Consider the following 27192-nt stretch of genomic DNA (forward strand, 5'->3'; position numbering starts at 1 on the left):
CCTGGCAGCTCCCCCGGGCCACTTGGTCAGTGCTGCGAAGCCTCGTGGTGCTTCGAGCATTTGGCATGTTTTCATTGCTATAAAAATAACGCGCTTATTGTAGAAGATGTGAGCAGCGAGGGAACGGGAGGGAGGTGGAGTTTCCTGTGCCCCTCACCCCGGCAGGACCCCGCTGTCACCGCACCCCGGATTCATTTTCAACTTGGGCAGAGTCGTGTAAAAGGGACCGTTCTGTTCCCCTGGGAGTCAGCTCTGAGTGGGAAGGCGTGAGCCCGTCCCTGCCGGCCCCTTCCCTCGGCCAGAGGGCCTGCTCCCTGCTTTGGAGGGGCTGGGTCTGTGCCTCCCCACCCACCCACACACTTGGGCTTGGGGGCAGCGCCTGGTCCCAAACCCCCCACAACAGAGATGAACAGTGCTGGGCACTGAAGTGGTGAGGACAGGTTTTATTCAGTGACCAGGACAGTAGGGAAGAGCCGAGCTCCCTCCCACCTGTGCAGAGGTGACGGGAGGTGACTGTCAGGACGGGATTGCAGAGGGCTGGTGGGTGTCTGTGCCCTGCACAGCCCCGTCTGCCAGCTGCTAGTTCTGGAAGGTAGGATTCTGTCCTCGCAGAGACGGGACTGGCCCATCCTTGCCGGTTCCGTTTTAGAGCAGTCCCCTCCGGTCCCTGAGAGACACCTGGGGAGGAGACTCACGATCCCGGGGCTCGGCCTCCTCAGCAGTTGCCCTGAGGAAGGGAGGGCAGGGCCTGTGGTCAGGTGCCGGCTAGAGCAGTCGGCGGTCCAGCAGGTCGAGCTTTCTCAGGCCTCCCAGCGGACATTCTAGGGTTGGGTCACCTCTCCAGGGCAGCGCTCCAAGTTCTGCAGTCTCACCCACTCCTCGCCCACCCGGAACTGGTCACCTGCTCCCAGTGCCTGGCCCAGGGGCATGCGCTGCACAGAAGGGGTTTGCTTTTTTCTTTAGTTGAGGTGAAATCCATACAGCATTAAGTTAACCATTTAAATGTGAACAGTCCCGTGGCCTTTAGTGCCTTCCCAATACGGTGCAACCACCACCTCCCTCTAGAACATTTTCAACCCCCGCTGAATCCCTCCTGCCCAGCCCCAGGCAGCCACTGGCCTGCGTTCCGTTTCTGCGGATTTGCCTCCTCTGGACGGGCTCGTATCCGGGGAAGGGTGTCCTGCGCCCCGACTGACGCCCGTGTGCCTCTGTCTTTACAGCTCCCGACTACAGGTCCATCCTGAGCATTAGTGACGAGGCAGCCAGGGTGCGAGCCCTGGATGAGCACCTGAGCACGCGTAGCTACGTACAGGGCTACTGTCTGTCCCGGGCAGACGTGGAGGTGTTCAGGCGGCTCTCGGCCCCCCCTGCAGACACGTGTCTCTTCCACGTGGCCCGCTGGTTCAGGCATGTAGAAGCCGTCCTGGGCAGCCCCCGTGGCGCAGGCCAGCCTGGTGAGCTCCAAGCAAGTGAGTAGCAGGGCGGGCTCCCAGCGCTTAGAACCTCTCCTGTCAGGGGTCACCTCCAAGGTCAGGGCCCCGGGGCATGGCACTGGGGGGCCGTGGTGCCCAGAGGAGCTCATGGGCTGGTTCCCATGACTGCATGCAAGCAAGTGGCCTGGTGGCCAGACAGGGCTCCCTGCGTCGGCTCTTGGAGATCAGGACCCAGGTGGCATCCCTGGCGGAGCAGGGCCGTGAGCACATGCCCCCTGGTCCAGGCCTGGCATTTTCAGCTGATCCCTTGCCTGCCTCAGATTCAGCTTCGGTTCTTTTGCTTGTTCCTTCCATAAGACCGCAGTGTGTGCGTCCACTGGGTTTAGAACGGTTAAGTCCTGGAGCGAGAGTACTTGACATTGAACTTGTTGAAGATCAGGAGTAAGTCATTTGTCGGCTTGGAGATGAAACCCGCCACGTCCCTATAGCCGCAGCCTGCCAGTGCTGTTCCCAGGGCAGTGTGGCCCCGTTATTTCTGGGGCTCAGCGCCTGCCTTGTCGTTCTCTCCTCTGATGAATCTGCCCGACACCTGCGAGCAGCTTGGCTGTTCCCGAAGTTTCGGGCACTCACCCTGGCCCCCAGGTTCATGGGAGGCGCAGGCCGCCTGCTGCCTCTGCTGGTCCTGCGGGGTCTCTCCCAGACTCCTTTGTGGGTATTGGATTGGTCCACACACCGCACGCCTGCAGCCCTGGCCTGGTCCCCGCTGTAACAGGCGGAGGTGCGGCGTTGTTTGGGGGGGGGTTCTGGGTAATCCTGCAAGCACCCCTTCCCCTGCCTAGGGTGGGAGTGTTGCTGTGTAGGTCGTTTCCTTCCTGCGCGTCCTGCACAGGGACCCAAGTGACATCTGTGGTGTCGGGTGCCTTTCTCCCAAGGGCTCAGGGATCAGGTTGTCCCCCGGGACCCCGCTTCCAAGGCTCGGCCGGTATGTTGTCCACTGAGCGAACTTGTTGAAAGAACGCTGCAGACACCCCATCACCCGCATCATGAGACAGACAGGTCTCTGCACCTACAGGTGCCGGGAAAGGAGGGCCACTGGCGGCTGGCGTCACCCGGCCACCCTGAGGCTGCTGTAGGCTGACACCGAGGCGTGAGGGGGGCTCCCTGGGCAGCACTGGTAGGATTATCTTGCCTCCTTCCACTTCCTTGTACCTCACCGATGCCAGCCTGGGGCCACCAGGGACCTCATGTGCCCCTGGGGATGGCGTGCCAGCCTGCCAGCCAGGGCCGGAGCTGCTGCTGCCTGTCGGCCTGTGGCCTCCAGTGGGTCTCAGAACCCTTGGAGTCAGGGTCCTCACCCACGTCCCTGTTGCTCCCAGAATAGAGCAGCGGCCCATCCCAGACAGCTCTGACGCCTGGCCCTGGGGGAAGGCACGTCTTCCAGCCCCTCGCTCCCGAGCACCCATCTCCCTTCTCCTGTCGGGCATGCTGCCAGCACCAGATGTCACCGCTCGTTACTGTCCTTCCTGCGGGCCCTGCAGTCCAAGGCCCTTGTCTCCCATGCCCTCTCCCCGTGGCCACGGCCTGTGCAGCCCAAGGGACCCTCGCGGACGGGGAAGTCAGACTCCTGCTCTGCCTCAGCCGCTTCCCAGGATTTGGGCCACTCGCTGTGCCTGGGTCTGTGGCGTGTGTGGAAACAGGACCCGAGTGGCCAGGGTGTGGAGCGCTCTGTGAGGCGGGCACTGGCTAAGTGAGCCCTTAATGCACGAGGCTGTCGGGCGCTCACAGTGGGAGGCACCCCTCACGAAAGTGTCCCCCGTGAAACGGAGCCCGGTGTGATAGCTCCCAGTCGCGCCCTTTGTGAATAGGAGTTTGCGGGTGCCAGGCTTCCTTGGACCTGTCACCAGCAGTGTGGCGGGCGGCCCCTTGGGGGCCCGAAAGCCAGGCTGACCCAGCGTCCCGCTGGCTGGGATGCTCGGCTGCGCCCTCAGCCCTGCCCGGTCACCAGCCGCCACCAGCCTTCTCAGATGAGCCTGCCGTCAGTGAGCCCTGAGCCCTTCCCGCTAGCGGGCGCGTGCTGGCGGTCACGTGGCTCAACAGCGCGGGGACAGCCCCGTCCCCGGTCATCCCAGAGGCAGCGCCGCCTTTGCTTTGGGGGTCACAGGGCTGGAGCGAGGGAGGGGTTGGTGGCGTCATTCAGGGCAGATGGGGCTGGGGTTTCCCTCGAGGGCCTTTGCTGCATTCTCAGTGAACCGAGGGGGCGCCTTCCTCACCGTGGCGGGCACTGGAGATTTCGGCAAGGACTTCGCTCTTCCATGCACCAGGGCCTGTGGCCACCTGTCGGCTTGCTGGCGCCCGCCTGGAGAAGGGGCTCCTGCTTAGCGCTCGTTCCCGTCCCTGCTTGCGCATGCATGCACACACGCATGCACACACACACGCATGCACGCACACACACATGCACACACACGCATGCACACACGCACGCGCACGCACAGCTGCCTCCCCCTCCCCTTTGTCTGTCATTCATGTGTGTCCTCTGTGTGGCTGATGTGACCTTGGGCACGTGGCGGGCCCCAGGACCAACTTCTCCGTGACTCCCATGGGGAGCAGCGGGTGGTGCCCCGTTGGCGGCCTCAGTGTAGATTGCAGGGAGGCCTGTGCGGGGCGTCACTGTTGGCAGGCTGGTGGCCCGAGAGAGAATCCTTTGCCAGCACAGGCCAAGGCAGGGAGTGGATGGGAAGAGGGCAGCTCAGGGGCTGCAGGCGGCCTGGTCGGAAGGTGAGGGAACAGGCAATGCCCAGACTTCCCCGTGGTCCCGTCCCGGGTGGCCATGTGCACCATGGAGGATGGCACAGTGGTCTGTGGGCGAGGCCTGAGGGGCACCTGGAGGTGGTTGACCATCACCAGATGCCCATGGGTGCGAGTGATCACCTTAGCGGTAATTCCTAGCCCCGGGCCCAGCCGCGGCCCTTGAGGCGCTCAGAGCACAGGTGGAGAGGGACCCACCGCCTTTCACCCAGCTGCAAGCGTGGGCCTGGGCCGCCCAGCAGCAGGGGCGGCCCCTAAGACCCGAGGAAGGGCGGTGAGCCCAGCCTGGCCGGGGACACCGCTGAGGATGGGGTGCCTGGGAGAAAGTGATTTCACCAGATGCAGCTCTGTGAGCCCTGCCCCGGTGGTGCGGGGATGGACCTGCTCTGTCTCCAAGGCGGTCGAGAACCCGCCAGGGCGGGAAGCTGCAAGTGCCGTGTCAGAGTCCTGTTAGACACCCCTGCTTGCTGTGGGGCGGGGGCCAGAACCGAGTGGGGCCAGCTACTTGCTTACCCGCTTGTGACGGAGACAAGGGCTGGCCGCTGTTCTGACTGACTTTGCGTGGCCACGAGCCAGCAGTGGTGTCTGGCCTGGCCTGGCTTCTGCTGCGCCTGGCAGTGGCCCCACGGGTTTTCCCCGAGGGAGGGCTGTCCTCCCTGGGGAGGGCACCCGAGTTATATATTACCCTGTAGTCTGGCAGTGTGACCCACGTGTTTGAGGGCCTGTGCCTCCTTCTGACCCCTGAGTCATGTCTGGTGCTGTCACATGTGAGCAGGGGGACACGTGTGTGAAGGGCGGTGGGATGGCCTGGGGTGGCTGTGGCATTCACCGTGGCACAGATGGCGAGAAAGCTGAGTGGGGAAGCCGCTGTGTTAGACGTGGGTGGTGCTGGCAGACTCGGTCGTTCAACATTGTGTCATGTGTTAGAAACAATGTAACCAGCGGCGTGACCCGGCTGCGCTCTGCCCTGCAGGTAAAGGCCGACGGGTGCAGCCTCCGTGGTCGCCTCCAGCCGGATCGGAGCCATGCAAGCTGCGCCTGTACAACAGCCTCACCCGGAATAAGGTCAGCAGGGGTCACCCGGGGTGGGGGCGCAACCCCACAGCCCTGTCAAACCACGGAGCTGCTGTCTGCCTGTCGTCAGGCTCTGGGACGGGCTCTGGGATCCGTGAGTCCTGCTGTGCGGTCCCTCAGCCGCTCACCGTGTGCTGTCTGTGTGGCCCGGGCAGAGCGTGCCCTATAACCCAGCACCGGGGGCCCGCCTGGCAGGGAAGCCCACCCTCGGCCAGCAGGTGTGGAGTCCCCGAGTCGGCTCTTGGGCCCTGCCCAAGCGGGACACTCGCTGTCATTGAGAGCCAAGCCCCGCTTTCAAAGAGGACGCCTGGTGGCAGCAGATGCCACAGTGCACGCCAGGCGGAACGGGAAACCGGGGTCGTGTGAGGTGCTGTTCTGTTCTGCTCGGCGTGGCCAGGGACCCCCGCAGTTTGGGCCCATGGGGTTTCCATCAGTGAGCGCACAGTGGGCAGTGCCCACGGCCCCTGAACTGGTCTGAGGCTGCAGGCGTTCGGTAGGCGGAGGGCAGAGCCACTGGAACGGCTTGATTCTGGGGTCCCGCTTCTAAACTGGCTCCTAGGGGTGGGGACCCTGGGCAAGTGCTTGAAAGCGGTGCCTTCACCTGTGACAGGAATCTAGCAACACCTGCCCCCCCAGGTTGTTTGTAGGAGCAGGTCTAGGTCCTGCTAAGCATTCAGCGCAGGCCTGGTGCGCAGTGGGTCCAATGACCTAGCCAAACAGGCCTGGCACACAGTAGGTCCAATAACCTAGCCCCTGTTGTTAAGGGAGCAGCAGTTCACTGGAAAACACAGGTGTCCCGTTTCCTCTGCCTCCTGCCTCCGGTGCGAGGAGGCTTGACCACCAGGGCTTCTGGTCCGTGGAGGGTCACCTTCAGGAGTCTGATGGACTCTTCCCCCTGCCCCAGACTTGGTGACTTTTCAAACCGAACGGTCCTTGTTGGATCTTGTTTAAAGCACACAAACCAAGGTGTGTTGGTTGCTGGTCCGGGTGGCCTGCCCTGTGCCGCTGCATTTCTGTGACAGTCGTCCCTTCCCTTCTGACACAGGACGTGTTTATACCTCAGCACGGGAGGAGAGTGACATGGTACTGCTGTGGGCCCACGGTCTACGACGCGTCTCACATGGGGCACGCCAGGTAGGAGCTGTGAAAGCAGCTGGGGGCACACGCAGCAATGTGGCCTTGAGAGCAGCTTCTCTTGTCTGCAGTGTGAACAGAGGGGCTGTTGGAACCAGAGGAGCCAACAATCTTGGGGTTTAATTACCAGGCGCTTCTCATAAATTACGGACGGTGCAGCAAAGAGGGAGGGGGCCTTTTCCCGTCCCTGTACAATCCATGCCACTGCAGAGAAAGCAGAGAGTACCGATAACCGAAAAGAGAAACACCCCACAGCCCGTGGTTAACGCCTGGGTGATGCGGGACCCGCAGCTCTGTGGAGGGCCTGGGCGCCGAGTTTCCCGGCCTGCCCGAGGCCGCGGCCCCTGGCGTCGGTGGGCTGTGGCGGTCCGAGCCGCCGGCCCTTGGGGCTGCGTGGAGCCTTCTGCCCGCCGCCAGGATGCTGTGCTCCGTGCGCTGCGCAGCTGGAGTGCTCTGCCTCCCTCTGCCTCAGGTCCTACATCTCCTTCGACATCTTGAGGAGAGTGCTGAGGGATTACTTCAAGTTCGACGTGTTTTACTGCATGAACATCACCGACATCGACGACAAGGTAGGATCACCTTTTATACGAGTGACTTTGGGGCAAGTAAACAAAACGAGGTAGGCTCAGGCCAGCGCAGGTCCTGGCCTGCTGGGCAGGGTGCGATTCCCCTCGATGGAGCAGTGTCGCTGTTCATGCGAACGGCAGTGGCCCATATTCAGACACGTAGACGGTGGCTGTCCAGGACCGCTCGGATCACGTGATCACGGAGGGGGCCCTGGGGCCACATTGGAGCAGGCTTGGGACCAGAGGTTGGGGATGGAGGGGGGTGTTCATGTTCACGGCTGGCACGCACCCGGGGCCGCGGCTGCCCTCACCCAGGCTGCGCCTGCTGCACGGGGACGGCGTGGCTCTGAGCTTGCACCCACCGGCCTTCTCTCTCCAGATCATCCGGAGGGCCCGGCAGAACTACCTGTTTGAGCAGTATCGGGAGAAGCAGCCCCGGGCTGCCCAGCTCTTGGAGGATGTGCCCGCGGCCCTGAAGGTGGGCCCCTCGCTGTCTGCGCCTCGATTCTGGGTCACGGCCCTTGGCCATTCACGTGTCACTGGCCTAGAGTAGTGGCTGTCCTCGTGCACAGTGCTGAAGGCAGTGCCATCGGGGCCACCAGACTCTCAGTCGCCAGGACACGTGCCCAGGGACGGGGTGGTGCGGGCGACTGTTCCTGCCACTGTGGGAAAACCTCAGGACGCATCGCGTGCCGCTCACCTGCACTCGCTTGTAAGATGCTCCCGTCATTGCTGTCGGATCTTCCTCGGTCAGGTCACAGCCAGTCCTGTGCTTCTGACCGAGATGCAGAAGCTGGGCCAGGCTTCTTTTTTTTTTCTTCTTTTAATTAAAAAAAAATTCTTTTATTGTTTTTGTTTTTTTAAAAGAGAGAGGAAGGGAGAAGGGGAGAGAGAGAGAAAGATCAATGTGAAAGCATAACATCGATCAGCTGCCCCCTGCACGCCCCCCACCAGGGATCCAGCCGCAGCCGGGGCATGTGCCCCGACCAGGAATCGAACCCGCCGCCTCTTGGCTCACGGGGTGGCGCCCAACCGAGCCACACCGGCCAGGGCATGCCAAGCTTCCTAGATTATAGTACTGCAAATCTTCAGGACTATTTAAAGAAACGGATTCTTTTCAATTTAATATTTTCTTTTTTTTTTTTTAAATACATCTTTATTGATTTCAGAGAGAGGAAAGGAGAGGGAGAGAGAGACAGAAACATCAATGATGAGAGAGTCATTGATCGAGCCCACAACCCGGGCATGTGCCCTGACCGGGAATCGAACCCCGATCGCCTGGATCCCAGGTCGACGCTCAACCGCTGAGCCACGCCCGGCCGGGCTCCAATTTAATATTTTCATTTTGAGTAGACAGTGTTACAAATTGTTGCATTACCCAGTGAGATTAGCTTAGATTGTTTTATTCTCCTTGACAATCACTATCGCTGGTAATTACAGTAATAATCACTGGTGCCTTTTATCTCTGGATTAGAAACAAGAGTAAAAGGACAGCTTAGCGATCTTTTAGGCCAACAAGGGGAAGGCCCACTTGGCCGTGGGCACCTTCCTGATGGAGGCGGCCGGCGGCACCTCCCGAGGTTCCTGGGTGACACACCCCTGTAATCCCGGGCACAGCCTTAGGAGAACTGCTCCTACGCCCTCTTTACCTCAGAAACAGAGGCACGGTGGGGCGCGGCCCACGGTCATGTGAGGTCCCTGCAGCGCCAGGGCTGCCTGGGCCAGGATTTCATTTTTTAGATCAGAGTCATACACATTTACGGGAAAATTGAGAGGCTAGTACAAAGGGCTCCCACATACACCCCACCCAGCCTCTGTCATTAACAGCTCGCTTACTGTGGCGCGTTGTTAAAATGAGTGAGTTAATAGAGATACCTTGTTATTAACTAACGTCCGTAGTTTACTTAGACTTCCTTAGTTTTCCGCTAATGTCCTTTCTCTGTTCTAGGATCCCACCCCGACACCGCAGTTACACTTAGTTTTCACGTGTCCTTAGGCTCCTCCGGGCTGTGGCCATTAATCAGACTTTGTTTTATTGATCTTGACGGTTTTGAGGAAAACGGGCCGGGTACTTTGGAGGATGCCCCGCTGCTAGAATTTTCTGGTGTTTTTCTCGTGGTTCGGTTAGGGCGGGTTCTGTGAGCAGCGGCTCACGGGCTTTCCCTTTCCCTCTCCTCCCCGCTGCAGCTGTTCTCGGTGAAACTGAGCGAGACCACGGATCCCGACAAAAAGCAGATGCTGGAGCGCACCCAGCAGGCGGTGCAGCGCACCCTGGAGCCGCTGCGGGAGGCCGTGCGCGCCGGCCTCGAGGACGCCGAGGGCCGCGCGCAGGTGAGGCCAAGCCCGCCGGGCCTCCGCGCCGGGTCCCGCGTCCTCGCACATGGGGCCGGGGGCCGGGCCCCCTCCTGGGCCCCCCACTTTCCTCAGATAAGAGGAGGCGTGCTCGGAGTGTGTGGGGAGCGGCCTTCCCTCTGACTTACCTCACGATGACCCAGTGCACTCTCCCAGTTTCTTTCGTCGTTGTTGTCACCCCTCACCCGAGGATGTTTTCCCCACTGATTTTTAGAGCGAGTGGAAGGGGGAGAGAGAAACATCGACGTGACAGACACATCCATTGGTTGCCTCCATCGGCCTGCCGCCCACATACATGCTCTTGACTGGGAATCGAACTCGAGACCCGTGGTGCTCAGGCCGACTGAGCCGCACTGGCCGGGGTTCCCGGGGGTTTCTTAACAGTAGCACCTGGAGAAACAGGAGCGAGAGATTGAAGTTGCAAAGAGCTGGGGAACCCATGGGCACCCCGCTGAACTGGGCCCTCCCCCGGGCCAGCTCTTCTGCCTCTTCAAAAGCCTCCCTGCAGACAGAGTGAGGGCACCTGCCAGTGCCCTGGGCCTCCCTCCCCCCTCCCCGCCTGAGCTGCCCCACAGGGCTCTGTTATCACCGTCACCCTCGCCCTGAGGGCCATCACCCTGGGCCATCGCCCTGCAGACCAGCAAGGTGGCCGTTCTCCTTTACGCCAGCGCCCCCTGCTGGCCGCTCTCTTGCGCTGAAAGGGTGAAACCAAGGGAAAGGCCGGAGGCCTCACTGCAGAGCAGGGCGGGGCCCACCTGCAGAGCCCCAGCGGTTTGCCCCTCGGTGTCACCCTGCTGCGTCCGCACGTACCAGGTGGCTTGTGTGTGCTCCGTCCGAGCTTTACGAAAAGGGTCAGGTGCCCGTAGTCTTGGATGAGCACTTCCCCTCGGGTGCTCGTGAGACGGGGCCACACGTGGTGGGCTGTCCTGCTGTGCCGCCTGGGCCCCGCTCTCTCCGCCTCTCCTGTTTCCTTGTCAACAGTGCCGCTGTGAATTTTTTCCCAATCGTTTCACTAATATCACTTTTTTTATTGTGGTAAAATATACAGAACATAGTTTTGTCATTAAACCCTCTCTAAGTGCACAGCTCAGGGGCATGAAGCACATTCCCACTGTTGCACAGCCGTCACCACCGTCATCGCCAGAGCTTCCCATCTTCCCAAACTGACACTGTCCCCATTAAACACTAACCCCTCAGCCCCCTCCCCCAGCCCGACCCCCACCGTCCTACTTCCTGTCTCTGTGGACCTGACTCCTCGGGACCTCGTATGAGTGGGTCACGCAGTGTGTGTCCTCCTGGGTCTGGCTCATTCACTCGGCACAATGTCCTCCAGGTCTGTCCATGCAGCAAGTGTCAGGATTTCCTTCCTTTTTTAAAAAAAAATTGATTTTAGAGATACGAAGAGAGAGAGGGGGAGAAATATCGATTGATGTTAGATTTTTGCGAGGGAGAAACACCAGTTAGTTGCCTCCCGCATGCACCCCAACCATAGATCGAACTTCGCAACCTGGGCATGTGCCCTGACCAGGAATCGAACCGGCGACCTTTCAGTGCACAGGGTGGTGCTCAACCAGCTGAGCCACCCGGGCGGGTCTCGTTAAGGGTTTTTGCACGTATGTTCCTGCGCGTTGCTGTCGCTTTCCTGTGACGTCTTTGGCTTTGGTGGGAGGGCGATGCTGGCCTCGGTGAGTCGGGAAGCGTCCCCTCTGCTCTGTCCGCAGGGAGCTGGGGTAGGATTCACCGGTGAGCCCGGGCCTGGTGCCGTCCGTTTTGGAAGGTTTATTAATTATCGATTTCATTCCTTTAATAGATAGAGGCTTGTTCGGGTCGTTTGTATTGTCTGTGGGAGTTTTGGCAGCTGGTGGTCCATCGGCCTCAGTCGCCACATCTCATGATGCCGCCTCACGGTCCCCTGGGCGTCCCCGGGCTCTGCAGCGGTGTCCCCGCCGTCGTTTCTGGTGTAACGTCAGCGTTGGTGTCATCTCTCTCTCTTCTCAGTTACCCGGCCAGAGGCTCATCAATTTCATTGATCTTAGAGAACCAGCTTTTGTTTTTGTTGACTCTTCTCTTTCGATTTCCTGTTTTCACTTATTTCTTCTGCCTCCTTTGGATTGAACTTGGACCGTCTTTCGCTCGTTTCCCGGGCTGGGAACGTACAAGGTGACGGGTGTCAGGTGTTTTGCTGCTGCGACTTTCCTCTGAGGGCTGGCTCTGCTGCGTCCCACGAGACTTAGGAAGCGGCGCTTTCGCTTTCATTTAGTTCAAAATGTTCTCAATGTTTTCTTGCGCCCTCGGGCCCGCGTGTTCTTTGGGAGTGTGTTGTTTAATCGCCATGAACTCTGGGATTTTTTCAGTTGTCGTTCCGTGGTCAGTTTCTAGTCTGACTCCACGTGGTCTGATGCAGACGCTCGTGATTTCTGTTTTCGCGCCTGTTGGGCTGGGTGAAGCCCGGCCTGTGGCTGGTCTTGCCGGTTACTCTGCGTGAGTTGGGAAGCATGTGTCCTCTGCCTGTTCCTGGGTAAAGTCTGCAGAGTCCGTCCAGTCCGGGTGACTGATGGTGCGGAGTTTCTGTGCCCATCTGTCCGGGTCCGAGGTAAGCGTGTCAGGATCTCCGTCTGGCATCGCAGACCCGTCTCCTTTTCTTCCCACTCTGTCGGTCTTTGCCTCGCGAGGTCGGGTGCGCTGTCGGTAGGTGTGTCCATGTCCAAGACTGTTAGCTCTCTCGGCGACTGACCCCACGGCCCTTTATCCTCAGGCCGGTGTTGGTCTCGGTCCCAGGCCATCCACCCGGGCGCGTGGCCCTGGGAGATGGTAGTTGCTCCGAGCAGGGTCAGGGCTGTGCGCGGCGTGTCTTTGACGGAGGCCGGTGGACGCACTGGAGGCGATCCTCTGAGGCATGTACATGTGTGGACACTGCTCCTGTCCCTCCAGGTGCTGCTGGAAGAGGCAAAGGACTTGCTCTCTGACTGGCTGGACTCCACCCTGGGCAGCGAGGTGACCGACAACTCCATTTTCTCCAAGCTGCCCAAGTTCTGGGAAGGGGAGTTCCACAAGGACATGGCGGCCCTGAACGTAAGTGCCTGGAGCGCCCGCCCTGCTGTCTGGCCCGAGGGCGCGGGCAGGACCAGGCTGTCTCTCGCCCACAGATTCTCCCCCCTGACGTCTTGACCCGGGTCAGTGAGTACGTGCCAGAGATCGTGCGCTTCGTCCAGAAGATCGTGCACAACGGCTATGGGTGAGCGTGGGGCCCTCCTCGGGCCGCGCGGCTCCCAGGGGAGGCTTCCGGAGAGCAGCTGTCCATCCGGGCCGGGGCCGGGCTCGGGCCCGGGGGCAGAACCCACCGCTGAGGCTGTGCTGCCGGGTGTGCGGGGTCCCGGGCGGCCGTCACAGAGGCCTGGGCCAGGCCGTGAAGCAACACAGATGTGCCGGCTCCCGGCACCGGAGGCTGGAAGTGCGAGATCACGGGGTCGACAGGGCTGGTGCCTGGGGGGCTGTGCGGGAGGGGCCGTGCCAGGCTCCCCCTGGGCCTGCAGGCGCCGCCCCGGCGGCATCTTCGGGCACTGCTGCTCTGCGCGTGTGCCCGCGCCCCCTTTGAGTCCCAGTCTCTTGTGAGGACGGGGGTGGTGGCGGGTCGGGGCCCACCCTGACGCCTGGTTTCACCTTGGTTGCCTCTGTAAAGAGTTAAGTAGCCACATGCTGAGACCCTGGGGGTTCGGACTGCACCATGTGGATGTGGGGATGCCGTGAGCGCAGGGCCACCTCTCCCGCTCGCCTCGCCCTTCCCCCACGCGCTTGTCCTCAGCTTTAGGGTGGCCGGGTGAGACCGCCCCTGGGTTTCCTTGGTGGCGTCTGCCGTTCGAGCAGGCGGTCAGCTGTGCAGACACCTGTTCAAGGCAGGAAGGAGAAGCAGAAGGGTGGCTTTGGCTGCGCCCAGCCTGCCCTGAGCCCAGCAGGCTCCCTCGTACAGCTCGGGGCCCGGCCCAGGACCCCGGCCACCACCACCACCCAAGGGGGCTGACCAGCACCCCTGCTCGGGCCCGTGGCCCATCCCTGGGACCTTGGGGGAGTGAGAGCGCCTGGCCCGCAGCCCACTGACGAGCTTGCAGTGAGAACCGCCGGTCGGGCCCGGAGCAGCGCCCGTGCCTGTGCCCGCTGCCGTCTTTGTGGCGTGGGCCCCGTGGGTGGGCACTTTGAGGGCGTGTGTCGCCTCCCCAGGCAGGGCTGGTTTCTTCCCTTGTTCTGTGCCTGGCTGGGCTTCCGCCATGTGCCGCCCTGCCCTCGCCAGCCGCCGCCTCGCCCGGGTGCCCCATTCCAGCACTTGCTCACTGCATGGAACTTCCTATTTCAGAAACAGGCCCCGGTGCCAGCACAGGCAGGAGCCGGCACCCGGGGTCCGTGATCGCTCTGGGCTGACGCTGGATCTGCCACACTTCCCCCATTTTCTGTGTTGCTTCCCAGCTACGTTTCCAACGGGTCCGTCTACTTTGATACGGTGAAGTTTGCTTCCAGTGACAGGCACTCCTACGGGAAGCTGGTGCCCGAGGCCGTGGGGGATCAGAAGGCCCTGCAGGAGGGGGAAGGTGAGCGAGGGTCCTGGAGATGGGCAGAGGGGTGGAGGCCGGCACTGAGATCCCTGGGACCTTAGGAACTTTCTGCACTAAGCCTGTGAACTGTATTAGTTATGATTGATTGATTGATTGATTGATTGGAGAGAGACAGACGTGGATGTGTTGCTCCACGTATTTCTGCATTTATTGGTGTTTCCTGTATGTGCCCTGACCGGGGATCGAACCTGAAACCCTGGCGTATCGGGACTGTGCTCTGACCCACTGAGCCACCTGGCCAGGGCGCAATGTGTTTTTTAATAAGCGAACAAGGAAACACAGTTGACCCTCGAACGACATGGGTTTGACCTGCGCGGGTCAGCTTGTCCTCGGGCTTTTTTCAATAAATACTGTAAAAGTATTTTCACTTCCTTACGATTTCCTTAGTAACATTTTCTTTTTCCCGCCTTCCTTACCGTAAGAGTTCAGTACGTAACACACAGCACGGGCCACCGCCCGCGTGAGGTTGGTCAGCCGCAGGTCGACGCTGAGGTTTTAGGGAGTCGGAAGTCACTCCTGGACGTTCGGTTGGAGGGGCTGGTGCCCTAACCCCAGCCGCCGCGTGTGTGATGGTGTCTTGAAAAGCGCAGCAACACTCGGGGCCTTGAGCCCAAGGCTGGCGTTGGTGAAGCGCAGGCACCCTCGGCCGGTGGGTGGGGGACCCTGTGCCTGCGTGTTGGGGCGCTGGAAGCCCTGGAGCTGCAGGTTCCCGCCTGAATGAGGCGCGTGAGCCGCCCACGGGGGCCGGCAGGGGCTCCCACCGCAGGAGTGAAAGCCGCAGGCCGCGGCAGCGAAGGCGAGGGGCCGAGGCGCGGTGAGTGGGCGGAGGGCAGCCGGCCGCCCGGGTCACCGTCAGGAGTGGGCAGGAGGTAAGAGCAGGGCCACGGGCGCCTTACCTCTGAGGTGGCTGGGGGCGGTCGCTGATTCTTCCCGGACTCCACCCTGAGCGGTCATTTTAAAAGGGGCCCTGGGTGAAGCAGGGGGAGCGTGAGGCGGAAATGCCGGCTTGGGGCCGTCTCCAGGTGCCCCTCGGGCGTGAGCACGGCTGCCCGGCACGGTGCCCGGGCAGAGCTCGAAGCAGCAGCTCCCCGCCGCAGCTCGGACGCGTCCCTGACAGCAGAGCCCACCCGCCCGTCCTGATCCAGGCGTTTTAGACGTAAACGGAGGCTTGTTCCGGACCAGAGCGAGTCGTGTTTGTCTTTCATCGAGTTTTCTCCACTCTCGTCCCCTAAGTGACCGGGACGAGCCGCAGGAGCAGCAGACCTGCGGCTTGTTGGCCCTCACGGGGGACCCATGTGGCATCCACCCGCCTGTGCGCCTGGAAGGCAGCCTGGCCGATAAACTGCTCGTATGTTCTGATCAAGTAATTTCACCTTCAGGGCTCTGGTTCTAAGGAAATATCGGAACCGAAACAAAACAAGGCAGCACAGGAACATTCGGGAGTGACGGACTGTTCGTTTAGCAGCGTCAGCACCAGATCCAGGGGCATTCGAGTCTGGGGCGTCCGTCAGGGTAAACGAGGCGAGTTCGTGGTGCTGAAGCCCCCCCACCCTGTCCCCCCGGAGCCCACGAGGGCGACACACCCACACGCATAAGGGGCTGATACACTTCCAGAGGTGAAGGGACCCAGCAGGGCTCCCAAGGCCAGGGCAGGACGGAAACACACGTTCTCGGCCGTGGTCTAACAGGGTAGAACGTCATCCCCGGGATGTGAGGATGTCCACTCCCTGAAGGCCCGCGCGTAGGACCACACAGCAGGCCACATAAGGGAGTCCCCGCGTGGCCCCAAGAGGCTTCTCAGGACCACACTGAGCGTGATGGATGAATTACCATCCACTCCGCAGGGACATGGAAACTTACCCACCTGTGCTCTCCACGGAGCCGGTGCCCCTGCCGAAACCAAAGCGGGGGCCTCGGAGGCAGTGCCACAGCCACAGGAGAAAGCTGCACACGGCACCCACCTTCCGACAGCTCCGAGGGCGGCCCAGGGGTCCTGGGGAGGGCTCCGGGGGCTCAGGCCGCCACCGTGTCGGCCTCACGTGCAGACAGGACGACGGGTGCACCGAGCTCGCCGTGGATGTCCAGGCCACCGAGCACCAGGCCAGACCGCGGAGAAGACATGGCCGAGGCCACCCCTGGTCCGGCCGCACGCGGAGGGGGCATGCGTTCCACGGCGGCGTCTAGACTGAGTCCGGCTGGCTAGTTCTAAGTGTAAGAATTTTCACCACAAAAAGAGAAATCCGAAAATAACCCTTACACACCGCGGGACCCGTGCTGAGCCGCCGCAGGAGGTGGGGACAGGCCGGGCCCACACTGCGCGGCGCGAAGCGAGGGGAAGGGCAGACCAAGCGGAGAGAGGGAAGGAAGCGGCCACGGCAGCAGCGGGCAGGTGGGGGACCCCCCCCCCAAGACCGGGTGGCAGAAGAGCAGCTCCCGACGCCCGAGGACGAGGCAGCCGGCCGTGGGAGCCGCCGGGGCGCGGGAACCTGCGCCCCCTCGCCCGACCGTCCCGGCAGGGCCACTGGCCCGTCCCCGAGGCTGGCGGATGACAGGAGGACAGCAGCCGGCAGTGCTGTCCCGTGGGGATGAGCCAGAATTACGCCGATTTGTCCCGTCAGGTCAGCAAAAGCATAAAACGTGTGTTTTTGTGCTGCAGGGTTTTAGTATTTGGTGTACGTGCCGCAAGACGAGAAAGGTTGGAACGGCTTTCCCGGAGAGAGGGAAACTGAGCGGCCGCACCGCCCTCGAGAGGCAGCGGCAGGAGAAGTGGGGCGAAGCCTGAGGAGGGCCCAGGGGTGCGCGACCCCGACTCCAGGTCACACGGACAAGGAGCCTTCCGGGGCGGCCGGCCTCGGGGCTGAGGGCAGGTCTCGCCGTCGGGCGCCCGTGGCCGCTCCCGCTAAACAGCCCTCGCTCTTGGGCCTGTTGTCCCCCAGGCCGACTGCAGAGCCTGCTTCCGTCCCAGGGGCGAGAGGAGAGGAATCCAGCAGCACATGGGACAAAGGGGGACGCGCCCTCCCCTGGGGACATCTCCCCTTCGCGCAGCGGTCCCCTCGCCACGTCACCTCCCTGCGAGGGAGCCCATCTGAACACTGGGGCCGCCGGCCTGCCCTGCCGAGCACACGAGGGCCCTAGGGTGACAGTGATGGACAGACCCTCCCGACACTCGGGCCACCCAGCACCTCCCTCCGGGAGGGAGACCAGAAGTGACCCCCGGAGGGAGAGGGAAGGGCTGTGTGACTGACTTCTCTTACTTTAAAAGTCTCCGGCAAATAATAGTGTCACCGGACCGTGACATTTGGTGAAAGGGGGCGGGGTGTGAAGGGCGGGATCCTTTCTGTCTGTTACAGAATTTTTCAAAGTAAGTTTTTAAAAGTCAGGAACGCTCACGAGTGAAGTCCCAAACCTAAGTGTGCGTAATGCGTCACCGGGGCCGAGAGCCACGGCGCCGCGTCCGATGTTTTGGGTAATTTCTGGTGGGACGCTCTCGGTGAGAAGACGGGAGCCTGGAGAGGAGAGCGTCCCTGTGCCGGGTGTGCGGTGTTGTGCTTGTGTAGATTCAGAAACACGAGCCTACAAGTCAGTACATCGAGGGGGAGCAGCCGTTAGCCCTGCGCTATGGCTGCACCGTGTTCCCCGGCTCTTTCCCGTGGTGTCCGAGTACCCGGCGTTTACCGCGTGTCTTACGGTCACGGAGTCCGCGAAGCACCTTCGGTCCGGCTCCCCCTCGGCTGGTTCTCGGGGCGGCCAGCCTACGTTCCTGATAGTCTGACAGCGACGTCTGGGAGGTCGCGCTGCGTCTGCAGCCTGGGCACTAAGAATGTCCCTCCCGTTCCAGGGTTTCCCCGAGGGGGTGATAGCACCCAGGAGGGGGGCCTGGCCAGACCCTTGGGGGCCTCGGTGCGGGCTCAGGGCCGTTGCTCTGCCCGGTCCACCCAGCTCTTACCCGGTCACCACAGGGGTTCTCTGTGCGTCCAGGCCGCACTGAGCGACCCTCCCTCCTATCTGCACAGGCGACCTGAGCGTCTCGGCCGACCGCCTGAGCGAGAAGCGGTCCCCCAACGACTTCGCCCTGTGGAAGGCCTCCAAGCCGGGAGAGCCATCCTGGCCGTCCCCGTGGGGAAAGGTGAGCACCCAAAATGACGCGAGCAGGGCGGTGGGGCAGGGCCCTTGGCTAGTGCAGGACACAGCAGCCCATCCCCGGGCCTGGGTGCCACCGAGCCTCATGGGCCTGTCGGCAGGTCACTCCCCTTCCTACCTCTGGGCTGCCTGACTTGCAGCTGGGGCGGGGGTTGCTGGACCCTTCGGAGGCCCCTGCACCCCGATGGGCTTTGACTCGGAGTATTGCAGGCCCCTGGGGCCAGTCCTCCCTCTGACAGTACCTGTGACGACAGTCCTGACCGCCGGAGCCGCGGGGAGGGGTGTTGGCCGAGAGCTGGGAGCCTGGGAGTGACGCAGCCTCGGCTCGGTGCCGTGGGCACTGTGCAGACAGGCCCCTTTCGCTTTCCAGGTGCGACAAGCACCTGTTCCAGGAAAGCTCAGGTTCTGAGGGTCAGAGCATTGGGGCAAGTGAAGGCCTGAGGCTAGGCCGGCCGGTCACTGGGTGGTGTGATCCCCAGGGGCGCCCGGGATGGCACATCGAATGCTCCGCCATGGCAGGCACCCTCCTGGGAGCCTCGATGGACATCCACGGAGGTGGCTTCGACCTCCGGTTCCCCCACCACGACAATGAGCTGGCACAGTCGGAGGTAGGCGTGTCCAGGAGGGCGCCGCGGTGGGGAAGCGTCGGGCTGTCGGGGAGGGGCTGTGTGAACGGCGCCTGGCTTCCACGCCGGGTCCTTCAGTGGGAAACTGCGCCCTAATATTTGGGCTGTTTTCCCACGTCACCAGCCGGGCCTTGGGCAACAGACAGGCCTAGATTCGAACCACTTGCTGTCTCCCGGCTTCTCCACCACGGGTGGTCCCTCTGAGCCCCAGCTGCCCACCTAGAAAAGGCGGCCCCCTGTCCCGCTCACGCGGCGCGAACACAGGAGGCCCGGCTCACGTCGCGGCCGCCCCGCCCTGCCGGCAGCGGCCTTTGCCCAGCGCCTGCTCCCGTCCCTGCGCAGGCCCACTTCGAAAACGACTGCTGGGTGCGGTACTTCCTGCACACGGGCCACCTGACGATCGCCGGCTGCAAAATGTCCAAGTCCCTCAAGAACTTCATCACCATCAAGGACGCCCTGAGGCAGCACTCGGGTAGGCCGGCCGGGCCCGGGGCGGCGGGGGGCTCGGGAGAGTAAGGACGCCCTGAGGCAGCACTCGGGTAGGCCGGCCGGGCCCGGGGCGGCGGGGGGCTCCGGAGAGTAAGGACGCCCCCCGCCGCCCCCAGCCCGGCAGCTGCGCCTGGCCTTCCTCTTGCACGCCTGGAGGGACACCCTGGACTACTCGGGCAACACCATGGAGTGCGCCCTGCAGTACGAGAGGTTCCTGAACGTGAGTCTGCCCAGAGCGGTGGGCGAGGGCGGGCGAGGGGCAGAGCCCACTGGCCACTGGCCACTGACCGTGAGCAGTGCCTCTGAGCCCCGCGAGGGCGACAGGGCTGCGGGCACCCCCGTCCTTCCCCCGTGCGCCGGTGTCCGTGCTGCGCCTCCGGGCGGCCGGTGTCCGTGCTGTGGCTCCCGCTGAGCCCAGTGAGCGCGTCAGCCAGCACAGCGGCTCCCCGTCGGCCAGGCTCAGGTGGGAAGGTTGTCCGGGTGCCGCTGAACGGAGTCCCCTAACTTTAGGAGTTTTTCTTAAACGTGAAAGACGTCCTTCGCGCCCCTGTGGACATCACCGGCCAGTTTGAAAAGTGGGAGGAGGCGGAAGCAGAGCTAAATGAGAGGTGAGGCGCGGCCCCTTCTCCCGGGTCCCCGGTGTGCCCGGGACCTGCGCAGCCGGCCGGCGACCGGCCAGAGCGCCGTGGCCGTTGGGGGCTGACACCGTTCCTCCTGCCCCCGCTCAGCTTCTACAGCAGGAAGGCCGCGGTGCACGAAGCCCTCTGCGACAGCGTGGACACGCGCGCCGCCCTGGAGGAGATGCGGGCCCTGGTCAGCCAGTGCAACCTGTACATGGCCGCCCAGAAGGCCGCGCGGAGGCGGCCCCGCAGGGCCCTGCTGGAGGGCATCGCCCTGTACCTCACCCACATGCTGAAGGTGAGCCGCGGCCCGGCCCCGGGTGGGCATCGAGCGCCTGCAGCCGTGCTGGCCGGAGCGGTCGCACCGCGTGCCTCAGTGTCCCCCGGCGCCCGCCCGTGTAGTCCCGCACGCCCGCCGCGAGGCCTGGGGTCTGCCGCAGGCGGGACTGCGTGTCACCTGCCGCCCCGGGCGGCAGCGCGTTTCCCAGACCGCCGGCGAGCGTCCTGTCGCCTCAGGGCCCCTTCCGCCCACCTGCTGTTTCTCTTCCTAGATCTTCGGGGCCATAGAGGAGGAGAGCTCCCTGGGCTTCCCTGTTGGAGGACCTGGAAGCAGCCTAAATGTGAGTGCAGCCCCCCGGGCCCAGTCTCCCCGCTGGGCTGCCCTCGGGCAGCTGTCCCCTGGGGAGCGGTGCCCACAGCCAGGGGCCCCTCCTCTTTCCTTGTCCCCCTGCTGGGCCAAACCTTTGGGCATTTGGAGACCGCGTTCGGTCCCGCCTGCACTGGACCTTCCAGACTGAGCCTCAGGTCACATCTCCACCCAGAGAGGAGACCTGAGCGCAGTCGGTGCCCCTCCCATGCGGAAGGTCGGTGGGGCCAGAGCAGCTTGCCTTCCTCGCTGACCGCCAGGCGGGAGGACCTGTGCCGCTGTGCTCTCTGTCCGAGCGTGATCCCCAGAGACCAGGCGAGAGGGGACGGTCCCCAGCCTTGCTTAGGTCGCAGCCACATGGCAGCGTGGATTCTCTCGCTCACCTGGCACGTGTGGGCCTGCGTTCAGACACTCCGGTGCCACGTGAGCCGTCTGTCTGAGGGCCCGTGCTCACGGGGAGCTCACCAGAGCAGACATGGTTCCCGCTGCGGGACAGCCGTCACGCGGCAAACACACATCCAGGCCCGTCCCAGGCGAGCCCCCTCCCCCGCCCGCCAGGAACGCTGTCCTTGTGTGGTCAGGGAGCGTGTGTCAATTCTAAAGATAGCAACTGCTGCTTAAATAAAACTCGTGAATGCATCGCGAGAGGCGGGGAGCCCACAGGTGGGGATCACAGACGTCCCCCAAGAAGCCGCTTCCAGGGAGGGAGCCACTGTGGTGGTTAGAGTCGGGCCGGACTCCACGCCCACATTGCTCGGCTCCCGTCAGCCTCAGCTCTGGCTGCTGTGCTCTCTTCTGGACGTTGCCGTGTGGGAGCCTTTGGTGTTCTTAGAAAAGCCACACGGCTGCTTTGTGCTCTTGGGCAAGTGATTCTAGATTTTTATTTTCTTTTACAAAAACCTCCTAGGTTAAAGACAACCTACCTTTGAACTTTACAATAACTGCTTTTCACGTTCAACACCCTGGTGGTGTGGGGCCTTCAGCGGCTGTGGACGCAGGTCCCCAGGACCTCCAGGGGCCACGGGAAGTGTGCTAGGGGAGCCTGCTGGGCCCAGGGGCGCCGCACAGTCCATGCCGTTTGAAGGTCATGGTTCACTTCTACACTCGGCCTGTTTCAGGAGCCAGGGAGGCAGCTCCCGAGTCTTGAACCAGCTCAGCACCGAGCGGTCCACAGTGTCCGGTGTGGTCAGCTGGGCTGCAACCGAGTCCGGCAGCCACGAAAGCCCTCTGTCCCTCCCTGCACCAGGGTCTCCCCCACCCACATGTCCCTGTGTGGGTGCAGAGAAGGACCTGAGACCCTGGGAGGCCATCTCCTCCCGCGCAGGGTCACGTCTCCTCAGCCCAGATAAACGATTGGGCCCAGCGAGGTGTGGGTCGTACTGAAGGCCTGTCAGCCTCGCCAGCTTTTGTATGTATTTATTGTTATTTTGGTGGTGGAGCTGCCGAACAACTTAGGAGGCGGGAGAGACCTTGCTTAAAGGCCAACGGAGAAATACAGTGGGTGTGTTTCTCAAAAACATTTTCGAAAGCCGTCACCTGTCCCGTCCGGAGCCGCCCCCAGCGGGGCTTCCCCAGCGGGGCTTGTGTTCTGTGCCGTCTCGTTTCTGGCGCTGGCTTGTGGTACAGGATGAGCGTGCGCGTGGATGGCAGGCGGGTCGAGGACATAGTTGTCTTACCAGGCGGCTCGGAGGAGCTGGCCCGTGTGGATAAGGCCCCGCCAGGAGGCAGGGTGTCGGCCTGTGAGCAGTGGCTCCTCCCGGGAAGGCGAGTGGGAGCCGGGAGGCAGTGTTTTCACACCTGCCCCTCACCTGAGCCGGCCTGTGGGCTCCTCCCGCCAGGCGGGTTGGAAGCGTCCAGGCTCTGTCCGGCCCACGGGCCTGCGCTGGCATCCGGAGGTCCGGGCGGCCTAGCCGTGCAGAGTGAGTGCCGGACTCGGGGGTAATGAACGCGAGGCGGGGTCCCCTCAGGAACCAAACCCTTCTTTCGGCAGCTCGAGGGCACAGTCATGCCGTACCTACAGGCGCTGTCGGAGTTCAGGGAGGGAGTGCGGAAGATTGCCCGCGAGAAGAAGGGTGAGGCTGGGGCTCCTCCGGGGTCCAGCAGCTCAGTGTCCTCTGGAGGCTTGGGGAGGCCCCCACCCTGGGAGTCCCGCACGGTCCGAGTCACTGTCTTTGCCCCCAGTCCCCGAGGTCCTGCAGCTCAGTGACGCCCTGCGGGACGACGTCCTGCCCGAGCTGGGGGTGCGGCTCGAAGACCATGAAGGTGGGTGCTGCTCGGCTGCTGCTGGGGCTTGTTCCAGGCGGCTTCCACCCTGACAGTCAAGGGGCTGGGAGGGTGGGTGCTGGGTGGGGGTTGTTTAGAGAGGTGCTGTGGTGTCCACTTCTGTGGCCAGGTGGCCTATGGCCACCTTTCCTTACAAGCTGTCACTCGGGACAGTCTGTGCCACCCGACTGTCAGCAGGGTTCACAGCTGGCCGCTCGACTTGGCAAAGACAGTTGCTAGGGTTGAAAGGTTCAGATGAGGTGTGATTTTGTGACTCTGGGTTTTCTGTCCCAAGCAGTGAGGAAGGGGCCCCACCTTGCTTTTCTCCGGGGGACCCTCGGGTGCAGTGGGGCGGAGGGTGTGCTGAGCCGGGTGGGCGGCTGTGGCATGGCGGGGAGGCGGGACAGATGGACGCCAGGCCTCAGCATCCCCATGGACCCTTTGCTTTTCAGGACTGCCCACTGTGGTGAAGCTGGTGGACAGAGAAACCCTACTGAGAGAGAGGGAGGGAAAGAAAAGGGTGAGTCCGTCCGCCTCCTTCACCTTCGGTCCGTTGGTTTTATACTTTTATTAAAACCTCAGGGTTTATAAACGTCAGAAGGAAAAAGTAATGAGGTAGGTAACTGGCAGTTGGCAATTTGGTAACAAAAAAACACTTATCTTCTCATGAATCACCTCTTTTTAAAAAAACAACGCCCAGACTTGAAGGGAAAGCGAGTCATGTGGACTCACTGGGGCTGACGTGCTTGGTCACACCTCGGTCACACCTTGGAGGGGGCGGCCCAGTACCTCAGTGGCAGCCGCGCCCGCCTTCCAGCAGCTGTCAGAGCAAGGGGACCCTCCCCACCAGCCTGCCAGCTGCGGGAGGTGGGGCCCTGGGTGGGCACAGGCCCTCGTGTCTCCAGGCCACTCATCATGACACCCCCATAGACAGCACCCCGCCCTGAATGGCCCCCAGCAGATACACGCTCCCCTTCTGCGAAAGGAGAGCAGAGCCCTGGGCAGCCGTGTCCCTGCTGTCCCCCCGAGCTCCATGCCGTCCCCAGTCCCCTGCACTCCCCACACACCCACCTCGTCCAGGCAGCAGGGCACCAGTCCCTGCTCTCATCCGCTCTCCTATGACTGTCCCTGGGCCCACACGCCTGTGCCCTGCCACCTCCCCGAGAGCTCCGCTTGGCCGAGAAGCACCTGACAGCCAAGGTGTCCAAGCGGGAGCAGGACTGCAGCTCCCAGACCTGCCTCTCCTTCCCGCCCCTGCTGCGGGTCCCTTCACCGGAGGATCGCGCAAGGATGCAGACGAAGCTCCCCCGGCACCACGGGCCTCCCGTGCCCAGCACCCAGCTGGCCCCACACCCAGGCCCAAGGCTCCCCCTCCCCCCCTTCCCTGGCCCGCCACCGGCACCCAGAGGGGGGCCTGGGGCAGACCTGGTCATGGGCTGTGCACTGTCCCCAGGTTGAGGAGGAGAAGAGAAAGAAGAAAGAGGAGGCGGCCAGGAGGAGGCAGGAGCAGGAGGTGATGCCCGCGCGCTTGGGGGGCTTCCACTCTGCCCTCTGCCCTGGGTGAGGGAGCGGCCCTGTGCCATGCTGTGGACTCCGTACCATTGCAGCGCCCCGCTGTTCCCACAGGGAGCCCGGGCTTCCCTGCGCAGTGTCCCCGCACTTCCCCTTGCCCTTCTGCCTGCAGCTTCTGAACCAGGGGCTGGGCTGGGAGCGGGCGCGGTCCCGGGAGCGGGCGCATGGCCTCCGTGGCCTCAGTGACCATGTGTCTGTGTTCCAGGCTGCCAAGCTGGCCAAGATGAAGATCCCGCCCAGCGAGATGTTCTTGTCAGAAAGTGACAAATACTCCCGGTTTGATGAAAGCGTAAGAATTGTTTTTGTTTTGTGTTCAGAGCTGTGTCATCCGATTGGATGATGGGAGCTGTCACCTTGGGGAGCAGATTTTCTGTTTGGGGTGCAGCTGGAAGGGAGGCAGGGTCCTCTGGTGCCTGGTTTAGGTCTGGTGCCTGTGGCCGAGGTGCCCAGGGCTGACCTGAGCATGATGACCTGTGAGTTTGCAGGGTCCGTCCCTCCCAAGCTGGCCAGATATGTCCACCGCCTAGGGGCTCCTCATTCTGGCCATCTGCTTTATCTCGAGACCCCTGCCCCTGTTCACTGGTCCTGGTGTGTACTTGCTGCCAACCCCTGAGCCGGTCATATCCTAGCTGCTGGGAGCACTGCCCCTCAGCCCAGGCAGGAGGGTGCCCCAGCCCGGCCACATCACAGCAGCTGGGACAGGCAGGCGAGTCCGTGCCCGGGGCCCAGTGTGTTGCATTCAGTAGGCGCCCAGGCAGGCGAATGCGCCAGTCAGGAGCTGAGCCTGGTGAGCCAGGGCTTGGTGGGCTGGTGCTCCTCAGCCACCTCTGTGCCCCTCAGTGACCTCTGCCCTCACCATTCCAGGGCCTGCCCACGCACGACACAGAAGGCAAGGAGCTGAGCAAGGGCCAAGCCAAGAAGCTGCGGAAGCTCTTTGAGGCTCAGGAGAAGCTGTACACGGAGTATCTGCAGATGGTGCAGAATGGGAGCCTCCAGTGACCACGGGGACTGTGCTCAGCCTGAGCCATCTGCGAGCTGAGCCATCGGCTTCGCTTGATCGGCGCCGATGGGGACAGTGCCTGTGCTCTGCTCTGTTTACTGGGGCCCTCGGCCCTGAATTCTGTCCCGGGCATGCCGTCACTGTCCTTCACTGGCCCCGAGACGCCAGTAATAAAGTCTTCCCCACTGCCAGGCCGCTGCCCTCTCTGCCTGGGTCACATGCTCAGCGCTGGGCCCCGTCTGCTTGCTCAGGGGGTCACCCCGCAGGCGCCCGGTCAGCTGAGATGCCCCAGCCAGTGAGGAGTTTCCCCGTGCAGATTGCTCTCAGCTGATCTCTGGTGTGTGGGAGCATTGGGGGGCTTTGCACAGGAAAAAGCCAGGCTCAATCCACTGCCCCATGGAGGCCCCACAGAGGCTGCTCAGGTGGCTCCAGTTCTGATGAGCGAGCGCTAGGGCCTCCCGCAGCTGCCCTGCCTCAGCCTCGGCCGCCACTGGTGGCTGGCTCAGCGGCGGGCCCTGTCCCATGCCCAGCACGTTCTTCACGCAGCGCGGCCGGGTCTGGGGGGGTAAGTCTCCACGCAGCAGGGCAGCCCTGCGTCACTGGGCGCCACCCCCCTGCCGAGCATCTGTGCTCCCTAGGGCTGAGGATCAGCACTTGAACTTTAGTCTAAAGGGCTTGACCCGCCTCAACTGAGGAGGGTGCCGGCCAAGCTGTGCCCGCTGCACACCAGCAAAGCCTGGCTGCGGTCGGCTCCATGGGACAGACGATGAAGTCGCCGTGCGGGGCGGTCACGGTGGGAAAGCGTCCAGGTCTCACTCAGGCGTCACAGAAGATGGTCCTGCCCAGGCTGGACTGGCTCAGTGGTTAGAGAGTCGGCCCACAGACTGAAGGGTCCCGGGTTCGATTCTGTCCAAGGGCACGTACCTCAGTTGCAAGCTCGATCCCCGGCCCTGTTCGGGGCACGTGCGGGAGGCAACCAGTCGATGTCTCCCCCCCCACTCTCTCCGAAAAGCAATGGAAAAAATATCCTCAGGTGAGGGTTTAAAAGGAGCAGCAGCAGCGTGGGCCTGGTCCCACGGGTTGGGCGGGGTTGGCCCACAGGCGGGCCCTCCGGAACGGGATGGGTGGGTTTCTTCACCTGGGTGATTCCGACCCACCTGTGGGGAGTGTTCCGGTGCGGGAAGCCCCTTTCCAGATACGAGCCAGATTTGTCTCCCTGCCTCTCCCCAAAGTGAAACCTGTGTTTCCATTATGAAAATGTCACAGATTCATTATTTAAAAATCAAGTCATGCAGGAAATCACTAGTAGACGGTGTCTCTGCAAAGCTGACTCAGAGAGCCTGTCGCAGTTAGGGGACGTCTCCGGACTCCTTCCGAGGGGTGAGGTTTGTGGGTCCACTCTGCGCTGTGCATCTCTGCAATGGAACGCACTGTGGTGTGTCCTGACGCCAGCTCGCCACAGGTCTGCCTGCTCCCATCCCGCGTGTCCGCACCTGCCCCCTGTGCTAGTGCACCGCAGTCTGGGTGCCACCACCCTGTGGAGCGGCGTTGGGGTGCTCCCTCTCCTGCCAGCAGCAACCCTCCAGGGCCAGGCTGGTTGGGGGTCTGGCCGTTTCTAAGCTGTGGGGTTGGGGAGTCCCGCATCCTGTGTTTCCATTTCCTCCTCTGTGGGTGGGACGGTGATGTCCACCCGGGACACTACTGGGCCCAGATGGCGTCATTATTCAGCGACGCTGAGGTGAGTGAGGCACAGCTCCTGTGGTGGGGAGGACAGGCCATCCGTCCTTCTGAGCTCAGTCTAGGGAGAGCACCTGAGGATGAGTCTGGCCAAGGAGCAGTAGCCCAGGGCAGGCAGCCTCTGGAGGGGAA

At 62.7% G+C, this 27192-nt stretch overlaps 1 protein-coding gene across 2 annotated transcripts; it reads left to right on the forward strand.

Moving 5' to 3' along the window:
* Positions 1–1226: 1226 nt before the first annotated feature.
* CARS1 (cysteinyl-tRNA synthetase 1) lies at positions 1227–25515 on the forward strand. Of its 2 annotated transcripts, XM_087822073.1 has the most exons (22): positions 1227–1469; positions 5212–5303; positions 6358–6446; positions 6919–7015; positions 7392–7490; positions 9200–9343; positions 12296–12436; positions 12511–12599; positions 13823–13944; positions 17982–18094; positions 18588–18716; positions 19077–19206; positions 19340–19443; positions 19734–19831; positions 19952–20141; positions 20395–20463; positions 22480–22561; positions 22671–22751; positions 23204–23271; positions 24205–24264; positions 24529–24612; positions 25188–25515. In XM_087822073.1, exons 3-22 carry the CDS (start codon positions 6433–6435, stop codon positions 25320–25322), a joined length of 2049 nt encoding a protein of 682 aa, XP_087678199.1. In that variant the 5' UTR covers positions 1227–1469; positions 5212–5303; positions 6358–6432; the 3' UTR covers positions 25323–25515. The 2 variants fall into 2 exon arrangements, with proteins under 2 accessions (XP_087678199.1, XP_087678198.1); XM_087822072.1 differs by lacking the exons at positions 24205–24264; positions 24529–24612; positions 25188–25515 and having other exon boundaries at positions 1229–1454; positions 23204–23611.
* The last annotated feature ends 1677 nt before the right edge of the window (positions 25516–27192 follow it).

This window comes from Miniopterus natalensis, chromosome 11 (genome assembly GCF_054644295.1).
Source record: "Miniopterus natalensis isolate mMinNat1 chromosome 11, mMinNat1.hap1, whole genome shotgun sequence".
In the NCBI taxonomy this organism is placed as follows: Eukaryota; Metazoa; Chordata; class Mammalia; order Chiroptera; family Miniopteridae; genus Miniopterus; species Miniopterus natalensis.

Excerpts from the sequence above, each read along its gene's own strand:
- CARS1 (XM_087822073.1), top strand. Across the intron at positions 7,016-7,391 it reads TCACCGACATCGACGACAAG|ATCATCCGGAGGGCCCGGCA; the intron begins GTAGGATCACCT and ends TTCTCTCTCCAG. Across the intron at positions 13,945-17,981 it reads GGCCCTGCAGGAGGGGGAAG|GCGACCTGAGCGTCTCGGCC; the intron begins GTGAGCGAGGGT and ends CTATCTGCACAG.